At 40.1% G+C, this 15,990-nt stretch overlaps 1 protein-coding gene and 1 long non-coding RNA gene across 7 annotated transcripts in view; both read right to left on the bottom strand.

Moving 5' to 3' along the window:
• The window catches only part of IBTK (inhibitor of Bruton tyrosine kinase), an 87,762-nt gene that overhangs the window by 58,837 nt on the left and 12,935 nt on the right, over nt 1-15,990 (bottom strand). For all 6 annotated transcript variants that reach the window (XR_010599508.1, XR_010599506.1, XR_010599507.1 and 3 more), the window contains exons 8-12: nt 14,013-14,136; nt 7,514-7,691; nt 5,346-5,520; nt 3,512-4,117; nt 2,019-2,105 (exon numbers count right to left, since the gene is read on the bottom strand). Coding sequence is in view for 2 of the 6 variants with exons in the window: in XM_005299602.5 (XP_005299659.2) it covers nt 2,019-2,105; nt 3,512-4,117; nt 5,346-5,520; nt 7,514-7,691; nt 14,013-14,136 (1,170 nt within the window). In the remaining 4 variants the exon portion in view is untranslated. The remainder of the gene's footprint in view (nt 1-2,018; nt 2,106-3,511; nt 4,118-5,345; nt 5,521-7,513; nt 7,692-14,012; nt 14,137-15,990) is intronic.
• LOC135982258 (uncharacterized) lies at nt 12,982-13,758 on the bottom strand. The gene is made up of 2 exons (XR_010599509.1): nt 13,640-13,758; nt 12,982-13,446 (listed from the first exon to the last, which is right to left on the bottom strand). It is a non-coding gene; the product is annotated as an uncharacterized LOC135982258 (long non-coding RNA).

The raw sequence follows: 15,990 nt of genomic DNA on the forward strand, positions 1-15,990 counted from the left end.
TTGCTCAACTGTGGACTCATCCGAAATAACTGCAAAAGACTCACATGAGTTAATTTGATACTTCACCTCCTCAAAATGTATAGCAAAAACCTTCGGAAGGTAGTCCTTTCGTAACTTATTCGCAGTTGGTAAGCAAATGGCATTTTAGGTGATCAAGTTTTTCCAACAGGATATTAGCATTTGCAAATGCATTCACAAGTTCCATTCTAGCAAAATGATGGGTCTCAGAGCTCTCTGTCATCTTCTTAAAAAGAGATGAAATTGTTTTTTTAACTTTTCGTTTACCAGCAATGCACGATCCGAAGCCCTCTTTCTGCCCTGATGGGTTTCCAAGTCTAAGTGGCGCTGAACCATTGCCTGACGTGTGTGATCTAACAAAACATTGCAGCCTGTACAAAATAGTTTGTCACCATCAGCATGTAGAATTTGGCTTCCAAATTCTTTCACATGATCCGCTGCAGTAATGATTTTAGAGGTTTTTGATTTACTTTGGACACTCATTTTAAACTTGTAATTTCACCTGTCTTCCAGTAGGATGCCAATAGAGATCACTATTCTACAAAACCACCCCACTGTTCATATCTACCAATCAGTGAGTTGAGCCCTGAGTGTGATTCACTGCTGTAAAGTGTCAATCAAAAAAATTCTCTCAAGTTCTTCATCTTTCTTTTTATTTTTATTGAAACATGCTAATAATTGCATCTGGAAGGGAGGGCAGTTCTCTGTTCAACGACCCCTCCACCCGCAGCTGCAAAACGACAGAGACAGGAAGCAAGTGGGGTTGGTTAAAGGGGGGCAGAGCTACCTGCACCCAAGAGAGATACCCAAAAGTAGGCCTGCAGGGAAAGAGGAAGTCCTGTCCCGCCCCAGCTGGCTGGGACCAGCAGCCCCTTGCTGGGGCACCCACAACACAGGGGAGATTGGACCCGCCTCCTCCGGCTGCAGGAATCGCTGGAGCTCCTACCCAGTCCCCAAGCTTCCTGCAGCAGGGGAAGGTACCCAGAGGTGGGTCTGATGTCCTCCCCAAGAACAGCCGTGCAGGGAAAGGACAAGTCCTGGCCCTCTCAGCCCAGCCAGGATTCTCAGCTAGGCGCCCCTGGTTGGGGCATTCCCAGCAGGATGGGGGAGAGCAAACTCACCTCACCAAGTCTCCTCCAGCTGCAGGAACCTCCAAGGCTGCTGTCCAGCCCCAGAGATTCCTGCAGCAGGGGGAGGCACTCAGAGGCAGGTCTTATCCTCTCCTCCCCACCCAAGAGAAGCCATGCAGAGGAAGGACAAGTCCAGGACTTGCAGCTAGGAGACCCCGGGCTGGGGCTGAGGCACTCCCAGCAGCATGGGAGAGATCAGATTTCATGGGGAAGGGTTTATTTCATGACACGTTTTTCACTGCCGTTAAATTTGTTGGGCCCTAAATATAGCCTATTCCTACATAAGTTAAAGAATTAAGCTTCCGTACTATTGTAACATCAAAACAGGACCAAATAATTCAGATATAAATAGCAGTAGGGTAAAAATTCAGGTAATTTCCCCTCATGGGAAAATATTTCAGAGATTCTTCTCATTAAGCAACCTTGTAAATTTCTAATTGCAGTAGTCAAAATCTACATGGCTTTAGTAGGAATAACAATGTGTAGTCCTGCAACAGACAGAGCGTATCAGACTGGAAAAGTCAAGTTTTTTTCTGACATTACTATTCTAGAATATAAATGAAGCCATGGAAAATGTGACTGCACAACAGATAAACGCAATCATTGAGATCTGGTTCAGAGTACTAATCCAGTATCTCAAATTACAAAAGCGTGTACAGGTAAATACAAAGCATCTCTCTCCAACGACCATTAACTGTGAAATACACACACATGCGCCTCACAAGTAATAACAGGTTGCAGAAAATTTCAGTTTACAAAATTATGGCTTCATCTACTTAGTGTCTACTTATTTCAAAATGAAGTGATAGGTACTAAAAAATAAAGACAGATACACACAGAGACTTGACATAGCTAGATTTAAAAACTTACCATTTTTTTGGGTTTAACTTTGGTTTGTTTCCATTTTTCCTGTTGATAACATTAATTTTTCCATTTTCTAGTTTAACTCCATCCAATCTGTAAGGCATAAATATTATATGTTACGTCAGCTATCATATGTTACTGATAATCGCTATATTGATAAGGAAAAATAGGTTTGAAATTTAGTACCACTTAGTATAACATTGTGACCATAAAGGAAAGGACAACAAATGCACTTCACAGAAACCTAGGAAGTCTATTAAGAAACTGATCGATCCTTCAGCATAGATATGAAAGATATAGGAAAAGGGATTGCGAGGCATCTCTCTACTACTTAACTACTCCTATTTATTTATCCTGGTCCAAGTGACAGCTGGGCTATACCGGAGTAGGCTCAACCATCTACATGGTGTTTGCTCCTTCTGGGCCATACTTTGAGGAGGTATTGATTACCTTGAGTGGCGAGAGATGTATAGTGTTAGAGATATGCTATGAAGGTTAATTTGTGAATTGGGTGAACACAAATGGCAGCTTTATTAGAAGGCTGAGGGACATTTTTGTTTTTAAAATGTCTGGGCTCTGCCCTGGCTGTTCTTTTAATTGCACCCAGCTGTGGTAACTGCTTCCTTTTTATGACCACCACAGAATGGCTGAGAAAGTTAAACAAAGAAGTTAAAAATACAGAGTGGGGGAAATTGGTTTACAAGGGTTTACTGTCCTCAATCCTTTTGATGATGATGGTACAGAGAGACACAAGACAGAAAAATAGTATCATGCAGAAATTTGTACAATAGCAGAGATGTTCAATCTCAACTCCACTGGTTTCATCTTGTAATATTATCAGAAATACAAAGCATCAGTTAACAGGGTTCCAGTTCTTTGCTTCATATTGTTTAATGCAAAGTCTGCAGCATCACCCATGCAAAGATCAGCATCAACCACAGATGAGAGCCATGATTTTATATGCATCACACAAAGAACGAAACATATGGCTCAGTCTGAGACAAGGAGTTATCTGGAAAGCTACATTATTTGCATCTAAACTCAAACACAGGAAGTCCCCATCTCAAAACAGAGTAGAATGTATATATCTTGTACAAGTTTCCCAGAACAGGATTAAGATGAGACTAGTGCTGATGTACAGCACTTCCTGCACCAGAGAAGGCCTAGTGGCTCAGTTGGTAACACACTGCTTTAGTTGAAGAGCAATCTCACAATTCTTTTTTCATAGAACCCTCAGTTGCATTACTTAAGAGTTGCTCACACTTTCTCTTAGAGAAGTGTCAGAATAAGCTGACCTCATAAACTCCTTTTAAGACGTGCTGTGGGTCTGTGAAATGTGGGGAAGTGACAAACAGAAATAAACTGGGAGTCCTGTCAGCCCAAACTACATTGGTAGTTAAAACCCTTCCATTTTCTAGACAAGCTTATATATGGTCAAAAAGGGAGAAAAAGCAAGCACAACTAAAGTGGATACTGACAAAGAAAAAATTGCAACACACCTTACACTTAAATTGCTGAGACCAAATTTCTTTGCAGCACCTTGCAACATTTTTATGGGGTTGACTTCTTCACCAACAACTTTGCCTTTTTTAGAAGACTTGGGTTTGTTCTTCTCTCTTTGATTTACTGCATGCACTTGATTACTTCTGTAAACCTCAAATGCAGACTTTCCATTAACATCTCCACTGAAACTCATTTTATTAAGATTAGAAATTAGGGTATCTTGATAGTCTTCTGTTTTTTCCTTATACAACATTCTTGGTTTGTAACCATGAGTCAAAAGATCACAAGTGTCCATGTATATGAACTGCAGAAGGTATGTAAACAAATCTTGATGAACCTTCTCTATCATAAAGAGATCACATCCTACAGCATCTTCATCTTTACGATAGACATCTGGAGAGTCTAGTCGATTGTCATCTGAAATGAACAGCTTTCTGAAGAAGTCAGAACGCATGGCCAAGATGTACTTGTGTGCAGGGATCATCCTAGTGCCGATCTGAAAAGTCACATCATGGATGTTGTCCATTTCATCTGTTTCCCCTAACAATTTGCCAAAATCCTCAATGAAACTTGATGATGACACACTTGGAATTTCATATAGGCTATAAAGACAAAATAGTTATTTTTTATTTGGTTGAATTTTAAATTCTATCATGACTGGTTTTTTTAAAATGAAGAACCTAAATTTTTGGCTATTATACATTACTATTCAAAGTTTCATACTGTATTCTTTAATACAAAGAAAATTCCTAAACTGATGAAAAGTGCTATATAAAAGCTAGATATTATTACGCAATATTACATATACATACATCTCCTGTGACATTTTTCTAAAGCACCAAATATCACATTTTTCTCTTTATAAATATTAAGCCAGACATTTTTGTATGAAGTTATCAGCAGTGTTAGTACTTTGCATGCTACCCATGTCATTTTTTCCTGCAAGGAAGTGCTTAAAGTAACTCAGAAATGTAAGAATCTTTGATATGCTGCATACTGAAGTCCAAAAAAAAAATTCATGTTAAACAATATGCTAGATATTCTAAAATCTAACATGAGAGTGCAAGGAGCAGTGCATCTTTCAATGTTTCATTTACTCCAACTTTATTTCAAAGATTTAAGTTTTTGTTTAATTTAAAAAATAGATTACTTCTGCCTTTCAGTTTCTTGTATTACAGGGCATCTCTGAGAAGTATGGAACCTATATGTTAAGAAGGATTTCCATGACACTTTATGCAATGGAGAGTTAAAGTACATTAGAAGGTAGGTTTTAAAGGGGACTTGATTTTATGTGTTTGGCTTGAACATTTTGCCTTTGGATAAACTAGGGCTGGCCTACACCCAAAACTTAGGTAGGTCTACCTACGTCGTTCGGGGCGGGGGGGGGCGGGGGGAAGGGGAAAATCACACCTCTAAAACATAGTTAATCTGATCTAAGCACTGTGTACACTGTGGCTAAACCAATGGAAGAATTATTTTGTCAACCTAGTTACTGCCATCTCAGAGAGATGGATTCACTACAGCAACAAAAGAACCCTCTGTCACTGTAGTATGTGTCTATACTGCAAAGTTTCTAGTGTAGACATTCCCTGATTAATGGCTTTTTGCCTAAACAACTTCTACGTAGTGGTCTACAAATAAAGTGCTAAGCCAAGATGACCATATTTACTATGATCTCTTCAGTAGCCAAAGATGGTTCTCTGTAAAGCAGAAATTTTGATTGAAACTGAAGACACAAGTCTGTCAACGGAACAGAAAAATGCTTTACACCCACATCCCCCACAGTACTTTCAGCAATTGAAGTTACAGCCATAGATATCTGAAATATACCTTGTTTTAGGATCTGACTGTAAAACAGCAAAGTTACATCCATTAGGATCTGTGGTAACACTAACACCTCTGTGGACAAAAGCAAGCTTCTCAAGTCGAATTCTTTCATATACACTGTTTGTATCATAGTGACAAGACACATCATATGAGGAATTCTGAAGACTTGATACAACCTCTGTTAAAAAAGAGATGTTGGAAAAACATGGAAAGGTCAAACTAATTAAGATTTAACTGATAAAACAAAGGACAAAATTAATTACTGGTGTGAGTCCATTGAGTTGGGGTCAACAGAGTTACAACTGAGATCAGACTGAAGACTTTGGCCCAAACAGCATTGACTTCAATCAGGAATGGCACGGCTAAAGAGATAAGCCTACCTAGATTCTGATCCCTGGACTTGGGAGATTTCCCATCCAATGAGTACTCATCCAACCCAAACCTCCTCATTTTGTGAGATCTGGCGATATCACATGCAAGATGGCATGGCTATGGATTAAATGAAGCATACTCTGCTTTTTCTATTGTACTTCAGTTACAACACTAGTAAGATATAGTACACAAAATGTCCCTTTTGTATTTTCATGGTATATCTTCACTTTGGAAAACTTCAAAACAAAAATTATTTTATTCATTATAAATTGATGGCAGGTGAATTCTGAATAATGAATATTGGAAAATATTATTAAGATATTTCTTTCCATTTCTGCTTAAAAATATATTAAAATTATGTGCTTCTTAAATTGTAGTCTTAGGTAGAATGCAGAGAACACTATTAATAAGCAATAAACAAAATGAAAATCTGTCTACCTTTATAAGGTCACCAGTCCAGCACAAGGACAGGGAGAGTGAACCCAAGACTACAAAGGCCTTTGGTTCAACATCTATCAAGAATAAAGATATTTTAGTGCATTATTGTAAGACCAGCCCAGCAGTAAGACCAGTGCACCATACGCTGCTATGTGGAAGGTCCAAATTAAACAGATTCCCTTGTTCTGACACTTTACGGGGCTAGGAGAACAGAGATGAGGAGGAAGAATTACGATCACATATGACTTTCTTGAAAAGTAGAGAAACAAAAAAGGAAAACTGATGGGCTAACTCAGAGTTTTGAGGAGGGAAGGGAAGACCTTGCAATGAAGGAATGCAAGATTGGAGGCTTAAAACTGAAATTATAAATTGGAAATTAAGGTCCTGGAAATGTGATGTGGCCATTCATCCGTAGGCCATAAAAATCCAAACCCACCCAGCTTGGCGGGGACAAAGCAGTTACCATCTGTGGACTTTCAGTTGGTCCATGTGAACAGAGCTGATTTTTTCAATCAATTCCTATGGAACAGGTGTTTCCAATTACAAAAAACAACTTCCTAATACTGAGACCCTTAGTCAGCAGATTCAGCTAAGAATACAAGGACTGAATTGTTTTGGAAACTGAACTACCTGCTGATCTATATTAGCAGTCTCTATGAAACAAGATTAAGTTATCCTAGCAGGGCAATGTGAGGAAGCACATACTCTTTTCACTTGAATCAATTCTTTACTGACAGGAGGACCTAGTTTCCCAATGCTGTACATCCAGTACATTTCAGGATCACTAACAGTCACATAACTGTTGGACACCTATGATCCTGTTCACCACGAGTTATTCAGGATACAGCTTGTGCACCAGAAGGTCACTGACAACTGAGAGAGACAAGTTAAACTGAACATGGCGGGGAAAACAAAAAACAATAGCAAAAAACTAAACTAGCTGAACAGTGCCAAGTCTCTCCTATTTCTTTTATCTATCTGTCAGTCATGAAGGAAGTAGAGGTAGTCAATCTGCCTGATCTATTAGTAGTACGTGATGGGCTAAGGGAAAATTCCCTCTCCCATTACAAAACCTGAAAAAAAATTACAAATGCACCTCTACCTCGATATAACACTGTCCTCGGGAGCCAAAAAAATCTTACTGCGTTATAGGTGAAACCGCGTTATATCGCACTTACTTCGATCCACCGGAGTGCGCAGCCCCACCCCACCGGAGCGCTGCTTTACCGCGTTATATCCGAATTCATGTTATATCGGATCGCGTTATATCGGGGTAGAGGTGTATCGGGTGAGAGGAGAGGAGAGACAGTGAATGTAAAGATATTTATTGAATTAGAAATATGTTGTAAAATTTAACTAACCTTTCTTTTCAGAAGTTTTTTTCTCTCCTTCTACCCACTTTCCTGTAAAGGCGTCACCATCCTGTGTGACAAACATTATTTCATTCCTATTTAAAGCAACATCAGACATGAAGACTTGGCGGCCATAGACCCATCGACACTGCTTCATAGGACTGTTGGATGACTTCCAGCAAAACACCTAAAATATGAAGGAGGGGGGGGGAGGAGTGTTTAGAGAATTTAGAAACCTACAGAAAAAAGCAACTCACAGTGATGTGCACTACAGCATTATTAAACCAGAAGCACATGTCATCTCAAAATTATTGAGGAACAGAGGAGAGATTATGAATTTTTAACAATGCAAGTTTATTTAGAATGAATGATTTATTTCACTGTGAGCAGTAAAGGAAGATGCTTGGATATCAAAAGTTACCTGCCCATTAAGGCTTCTTTTTAAACACTTCTCTACTAGATAACTTACCTTGTTTTGATGTTCTTACCTACAATTTTTAGTTTTAAGTACCATTCTAAAATGGTAGGAGTCTACTGTCGCTATCTGCATTTTTAGAATAAAGCAGCAGAAAACTGAAGTAATTACTATGAAGTAGCTAAATTATGAAGCAATTAGGATTCCAGCTGTACTTTCCCTCTTTCTTCCTGCACTTCAATAGAACCCAAATGAAATATCTTGTTCAAGGAGAACCAGAAATATACCAGTCTTTAATGAGGGCAATTCCTATCAAATGACAAGTTGATTCCAACTCTCAGTTATTTAGATACATTTGTCTTCTAGTTCCTTTGCTTCTAACACCAGACAACATTCAAAAGATATCTATTATAAGAACAAAGATAGTCTAAAAAACACAATATGCCTGTTTTTAACTATCAGACTAACACCACCAAAAAAACCTCAATGTTGTTTTAAACTTTAAGAAGATAAAAACATAAGAATGGTATGACCCAGTACAGTCAACGGCCTACTAGGCCAATATTCTGTCTTCTGACAGTAGCCAGTGCCAGAGGGAATGAACAGAACAGGGCAATTATTGAGCGATCCATCCCGTCATCTAATCCCAGCTTCTGGCAGTCAGAGGCTTACAGACACCCAGAGCATGGGATAATGTCTTGGCTAATAGCACCGATGGACCTATCCTCCATGAACTTATCTAATTCTTTTTTGAACTCTGTTATAGTTTTCACCTTCACAATATCCCCTAGCAATGAGTTCCACAGGTTGATGGTGCGTTGTGTGAAGAAGTACTTACTTACATTTTTGTTAAGATTTCTGCCCATTAATTTGACTGGGTGACCTCGAGTTCCTGTGTTATGTGAAGGGATAAATAACACTTCTTTATCACCTTCTCCACACCATTCATGATTTTATAGATCTCTATCATATCTACTCTTGGTCGCCTCTTTTCAAAACTGACCAGTCCCCATTTTTAAATCTCTCCTTATATGGAAGCTGTTCCATATATCCAATCATTTTTGTTGCCCTTCTCTGCACGTTTTCCAACTCTAATATATCTTTTTTGACATAGGGCAAGTAGAACAGCAAGCTGTATTAAAGGTATGGGTGTCCCATGGATTTATACAGTGGTATTATGCTATCTTCTGTCTTATCTATCCCCTTCCTAATTGTTCCTAACATTCTGCTAGCTTTCTTGACTGCCACTGCACATCGAGCGGATGTTTTCAGAGAACTATCCACAATGACTCCAAAATCTCTTCCTTAAGTGGGAACAGCTACCCAACATTTTGTATGTAAAGTTAGGATTATGTTTTCCAATATACATTACTTTGCATTTATCAACATGAAATTCATCTGCTATTTTGTTGCCCAATCACCCACGTTTGTGAGATCCCTTTGTAACTGTACACAGTCGGCTTTGGACTTATCTATTTTGAGCAATTTTGTATCATCTGCAAATTTTGCCACTTCAACATATTCATAAATTATCTCGAAAAAGGGGTGAACAGTGAACAGCACAGGTATCAGTACAGAACCTTGGGGGAACCCCACTATTTCTCTCTCTCCTTTGTGAAAAAATGACCCTTTTAACTAGTTACTGATCCATGAGAGGACCTTCCTTCTTATTCTGTGACTGCTTACTTTGCTTAAGAGCCTTTGGCATGTGACCTTGTCAAAAGCTTTTTGAAAGTTCAAGTACACTATATCAACTGGATCATTCTTGTCCACATGCTTGTAGACTGCCTCAAAGAATTCTAATAGATTGGTGAGGCATGATTTCCGTTTACAAAAGCCATGTTGACTCTTCCTGATCATATTGTGTTCATCTATGTGTCTGATAATTCTGTTCTTTACTACAGTTGTAACCAATGTGCCTGGTACTGAAGTTAGGATACTGACCTGTAATTGCCAAGATTGCCTCTGGAACCTTTTATAAAAGTCAGCATTCACATCCAGTCACTGGTACAGACACTGATTTAAGTGACAGGTTTCATACTGCAGTTAACAGTTTTGCTATTTCATATTTGAGTTACTTCAGAACTCTTGGGTGAATACCATCTGGTCCTTATTACTGTTACATTTATCAATTTGTTCCCAAATCTCCTCTGTTGACGCCTCAATCTGAGACAGTTCCTCAGATCTGTCAACTCAAAAAAATGGCTCAGCTGTAGGAATCTCCCTCACATTCAGTGCAGTGAAGATCAACGCAAAGAATTCATTTCGCTTCTCCACAACCTTCTCTTCCTTGAGTGCTCCTTCAGCACTTCGATCGTTCAGTTTTATACAGGCCAAGATTACAAAGCAGAATCAGAGATCTGGTTATGATCAAAGATTACCCCGGAACATATTTAAGGTAGGACAGATTTACAGAACTGCAGGTGGGGGAAAGGGGCGGGTGTGACACTCTGTACCCCTATGGTTCACCTCTTTTACAAGACTATGGTAAATTCTGTACAAAGTATGGCTTGTGAGGCATCTTTCAAAAACTCAATTTGCTGATCATTATTGTCCTGGTAAAATATGTGTGGCACCATCGTATGTAAAGTTATAAGAGTCCTCTGTATGGTATTACTAAGACATGTTACAAGTCTGGGGAGCAGTCATAAATCCCAGAGACAAAAGACTCACCAAAATCTCAGCCAGGTGTCAAAAAAATCAAATAAACCATCTCATGGTTAAGTGGCCATTCTTTAATAGGAAAGAGGGTGTGTGGGTGGGAAAAAAAAAATCTACATCTCGACAAAAAAGCTGCTTGGGTTTCCCGTCTACAGACTTTTTGCCACCTGAACCTCAGGTGGAAATGTTTCTCAAAGAAGAGAAAGAACTATGAGAAGGGAGATTAGATGCCCTAAATCCTCTCCCTTTCTCGCTACCTATGGCATCGACAACACCTGAAGAAAAATGAAGTGACATTAGATTAGGGGAGGGATCCTGACTGCAAGAAATTCAATCAGTAAACTTGCTGAAACGTGTTGAAAGAAGCCTATGCTTTGAATTCACTTAGCTTGTTAAAAGTAATATGCAAATAATGCCTAACTTATTTTCTTGTAACCCACAATGACTTTTATGCCTCATTACTAGTAATCACTTAAAATCTATCTTTCTATAGTTAATAAATTTGTTTTATTGTTTTATCTGAAGCAGTATGATTGGATTGAAGTGTTTGGGAAACTCCATTTGAGATAACAGGATTTGTGCATATCATTTTCTGTTAATAAAATGACAGACTTTATATGAGCTTGTATTGTCCAGCAGAGCTGGGCAGTACAAGACGTACATTTCTGGGGAAAGTCTGGGACCGGGAATTTGCTGGTGTTCCTTTACAGTGTAATTCAAAAGTGACTGGTAATAGCACTGATATACTATAACTGGGAGTAAATTACATGCTGGAGGCTATAACTGGGAGTAAATTACATGCTGGAGGCTGTGTGCAACCAGACCAGAAGTGGTAGCTCTCACAGCAAAGCAGTGTAAAATGCACCCAAGCCTTGGAGAACTGAGGGGATACAGCTGTTCATCGGTCCAGACTGTACCCCGGGTAATGTCACCGAGGGGGGGCGGGGGGGAAAGAGCTCAGTGGTTTGAGCATTGGACTGCTAAACCCAGGGTTTGAGTTCAATCCTTGAGGGGGCAATTTAGGGATCTGGGGCAAAAATCTGTCTGGGGATTGGTCCTGCTTTGAGCAGGGGATTGGACTAGATGACCTCATGAGGTCCCTTCCAACCCTGATATTCTATGGGAAGAAGCTGTGCAGCAAGTTTTCTTTTCCTTAAGTACTGCATGAGGAGAGGGGAGATAAGGCCAGACGACCAACTATCGATTCAGTGCTGGAAAGCATGAGAGGGTCTCCCTCCCTTCCAAGCAGTCATTTGCAATGTCTGTGCCTAAGACAACCTTGATGCTCACAAAACTACCAGTTTCCATTTTACTTGTGTAGTAAGTGAAGGCCCTAATGAAGGCCCAGGATGAGGCCTGAACCAAACTAAAGTAATGGTCAAGACTTTGCTAATATAAAGCAAAGTTAAGTTGTGAGCAAGAGGCAGGCCCTGCTCACAGAAGCTGGCAAGAAAAGGGCTGATGTTGCATAAATATATATTCATCTTGCATAGTTAAAGTATAAACATGGTACCAAGATACACTATGCTGGAACATTCCACAGATAACATGGAACAGGCCGACCCATCCCAATGACAGGGGCAAAGGAGTAAAATGATGGATAGAGTTGTTTTGATCGAACCAACAGGTAAAAGGTGCGAGGCGGCACCTTACTACGTAGAGGGGTTGTACCTTGCTACGTGAAGGGGTTGCACCTCAATACGTCAGGAGTGATGTGTAACTTGTTTGTACCTGTGTATAAAAATGTATCCATGGGGTGGTGTCTTGGTCCAGCCGAGGGGGCAGCGGAAAGTCCCACCATTGACTGAGCTGAGTCCATTGCCGAGCGGCACTTTCTAGCAGTATGCCCGGTAGACTAAGTAATCTACGGGGAACTGAAATTGTGTCAGGGTCACAATAAACCTGGCAGAGGTGCCTTTGTACCTTACTAGACTCTGTGGTCATTGGGGGTTCTCGTCAGGTTTGCTGTGTCAGCCATCTGCGCAGAGCTGGGGCAGCACACAGAGGGAACAAACGCACGCAGCCGAGTGATATCAACAGGAGAAAGCAGAAGCACCACACCGGTAGCATCTGACAACAACTTGCACACTATCTGGCGTAAACTGGCATAACACCACTGAAGTAAACAGAGCTATGCTGGTTTGTATTGGCCCAGCATCTCTAGGAATTAGAAGATATTGCAGCCACACAGGTGATCCCACAGGCCAAGTAACTTTACAAGTCACATGGCTTACAGCATGCATCTGCACACACATGAATGTCTTGACAAAATAAACTCCATTTGACAAAATATTACCATCTAATTTGAAAGACTAGATGCACCTATCAAAAATCTGCTTTATCCTATAAAAAGACCTCAGTCACATCGCAAAAATGAAGACCAAAAATGCAGAGAGGAACACCAGTTCAGTTCTGTCCTCTTTATTTTCATCTGCTAACACAATTTTAGATTTCTCTTCCATGCAGCATTTTCATTAAACAAAAACTTTACAAACACCACTAGATGGTGCCACAAGTTTAGAACTTGCAATGAACTAATTCCTAGAAAGCCTCAAAACTCAAAGCATCCTGGAAGAGTTGCTATAATATGGAAAGCTTTAGTAAATTCTTCTGCATTTTCACACTAACGAGAACATACAATTGTCTGCAATTAAACATATATACTAGTCCATTCATTGGCTATGGCATGTAAATTTTTAAGTGTGGTCAGACATACTTTACATTGTATCTCTAAGGTAATGGTTTTAAGGTGGGCTGTAGTCACACTCGGAAACAGAAGAGACGCAAACAGCGATTCTAGCCTGTTGTACACTATTGTACTGGTTCGTGCGAGAGTATCAACCGCATCTTAGAGGAACACTGGCAGCTGCGTACAAGAGGAATGGACATTTTCAGATAATATTGGCCTCTCTTAACATGGCAATTTAGACCAACATCTGACAAATATTAAGTGTAACATCACGCACTTGAGGCAAACAATGAACACAGAACAAAAAAATTAAGGACCTAAAAACCAGTGGCCCACAGTTAAGTAACTATTAATTCCTTCAATATCATACCCAGGCCATCAGGTTCTTTTTCCAGTGACTCGCTCACATTGCTGTCAACAGACTGAAAGTGATGTGGAACAAGCAGCCAGTTCTGTGATGAAATAGAAGGGATGGCAGGAATGGAGAAGACAGATTGCAAAGAAAGTACAAGCCAGCGCAGAGGAGTTCTTAGATAACTGTTCTTTGGGTTATCTTTGATGAATTTTTCAGAAGATGACATCCACTCAGAATTCAGATGCCATCCTTCTCCCATACCAAAAAGAGAATTCTACGCAGAAAAGTTAAAATACACTGGGGAGCCCCAGTAGTTCTGTTCTCAATTTACCTAGCCCTTCAATATACCTCGTTTCAAAAGAATTAATACATTAGGCAGACAACTTACTCGTCCAGCTTCATCCAGGGCAAGAATGCAAGTCTTTTGACCCCCATTTTCTTTGAGATGCTGAGGATCCATCTTGTATTCCAAATATCCCCCATTAACAAGAACCTTTTTTAGGTTCAGCTGTCTGAATGAACACAAAAGGAACGATAACATTAATATTTCTCCTACAAAACCATTAACATGTATATACAAGTGTCACAAAAATTGAGATTTTACATTTAGAGAATCACTTTAAAAAGCAGCTAAGGTAACATACATAGTTTATTGTTATTGTCATTAATTTTCCCTTGTGGTACATTTACCAGTCCTCAAAAACAGAATATTCTCATGGCTTGAGACAGACAGTAGTTGTCTCATGTCCATCCATTCTTCAAAATAGGTTAACTTCATCTTCACAGGGAGAATACCCTCCCTATTGTAAAGAACTAATGGACAAGTCAAAAAATATGAAAATAAACCTCAAGCTCAAGACCCCAGGATAGAATTACACTGTCTTGTACAGCTAGGCACATTAGACTTTTTTTAAGTTTCTTCTGTTGGGAAAAAAAAAAAATCACCACCACACAGCACAGTATGAGAACAACAAAATTAGTTACCAATTCATCTTTCCTTTTTGTTCTGATCCATATGACCAACCTCACCCAGATAGAAAGAAGTAAAAAAGAATCCCCTTAGCCTTTCCCAGTAGGCAGACTGGCACCCAAAGATTCTACATGATGACTAAACTGGGTCAGCAGCAGCAGTTTGGATGTGTGTGAGGAGGCTCAGGGCTAGGGCAGCGGTTGCAGTGGGGAGGTGAGAAGGGGGTGGGGGAGCACGGACCTTGTCTCAGAGGGAGGGGAGGCCTCCCCAGCTCCAACTGGCATGTCCCTGCAGCTCCTAGGTGGAGGGGCCCGCACCCACACACACCGCCCCTGCAGCTCCCATTGGCTGCGGTTCCTGGCCAGTGGGAGCTGGCGCATGTGGCGGGAGTACCATGTGGAGCCCCCCTGGCCGCCACTTCCCCTAAGAGATGCAGGGACATGCCATTTGGAGCTGGCTAGGAAGCCTGCCAGCCCCGCCAACCCTCCCCCCCCCCCCTTCTCCAGCACCAGCGGGGGTCCCAGCCCACACACTGCCGCCCACCTGCCCCTCATCAGCGGAGGTCCCGGGCCACGTGCCACTGCTCCTTTCCCCCCCCCCCCCCCCCCAGCACCAGCGGGAGTCCCGGGCCACGCACCAGAGCACCCCGGCCCAAGTTTTGGGGCATATAGTAAAAGTCCTGGACAGGTCACGGGCCTTGAATTTTTATTTACTACCTGTGACCTGTCCATGGCTTTTACTAAAAATACCTGTGACTAAAAGATAGCCTTACTTATAGTTTTGACACAGACTCCTGAAAACATTAGAATGCAACATACTGAACTTTATACACTGAACGATCCATCTTCCTCTAGCTTCAATAGTTTATACCCATCACCCATTAATTAAAACTTAATTATTTAAAAATCTATATTTCATCCTTACAGAATTCATCAAGTTTCTGGGTAAATAAAATTGATTTAAAAAAACAAAAATCTGATTCTTTTAAATTTAAATACTTTTCTTTTAAAAAATAAACCTGTTAAAATAAAATTTTAAAATTATGACAATTATTAAAAGCATTTAAGTAAATAAAAATATGCATTAATAAGCTTTAAACGAGTCAAAGGGTGTTGCTTTACTTATATACAAAAATCAGGGGAAAAAATCTTTAACTTTTGAGCTTAACTTTATGCATGTGTCACAATATCATGTGCTGCATTATGTATCTAGTTATTTTCAGTTTTTACCACATAATGAATGCTAGTATGTATTTCTTCAAATGTCTTTCATTTTGTTGGGCAGAAAAGCTTTTTCCTTAATTACTTTTGGTTTCAGTTCAGCTAGCAGGTCTAGAGATCCTATTTTCTTCATTCTGAATATAGTTAAAGTTGAGAAACCAATTGAGAGTTTAAAA

The sequence above is a fragment of the Chrysemys picta genome, chromosome 3 (genome assembly GCF_011386835.1).
Source record: "Chrysemys picta bellii isolate R12L10 chromosome 3, ASM1138683v2, whole genome shotgun sequence".
NCBI lineage: Eukaryota > Metazoa > Chordata > Testudines > Emydidae > Chrysemys > Chrysemys picta.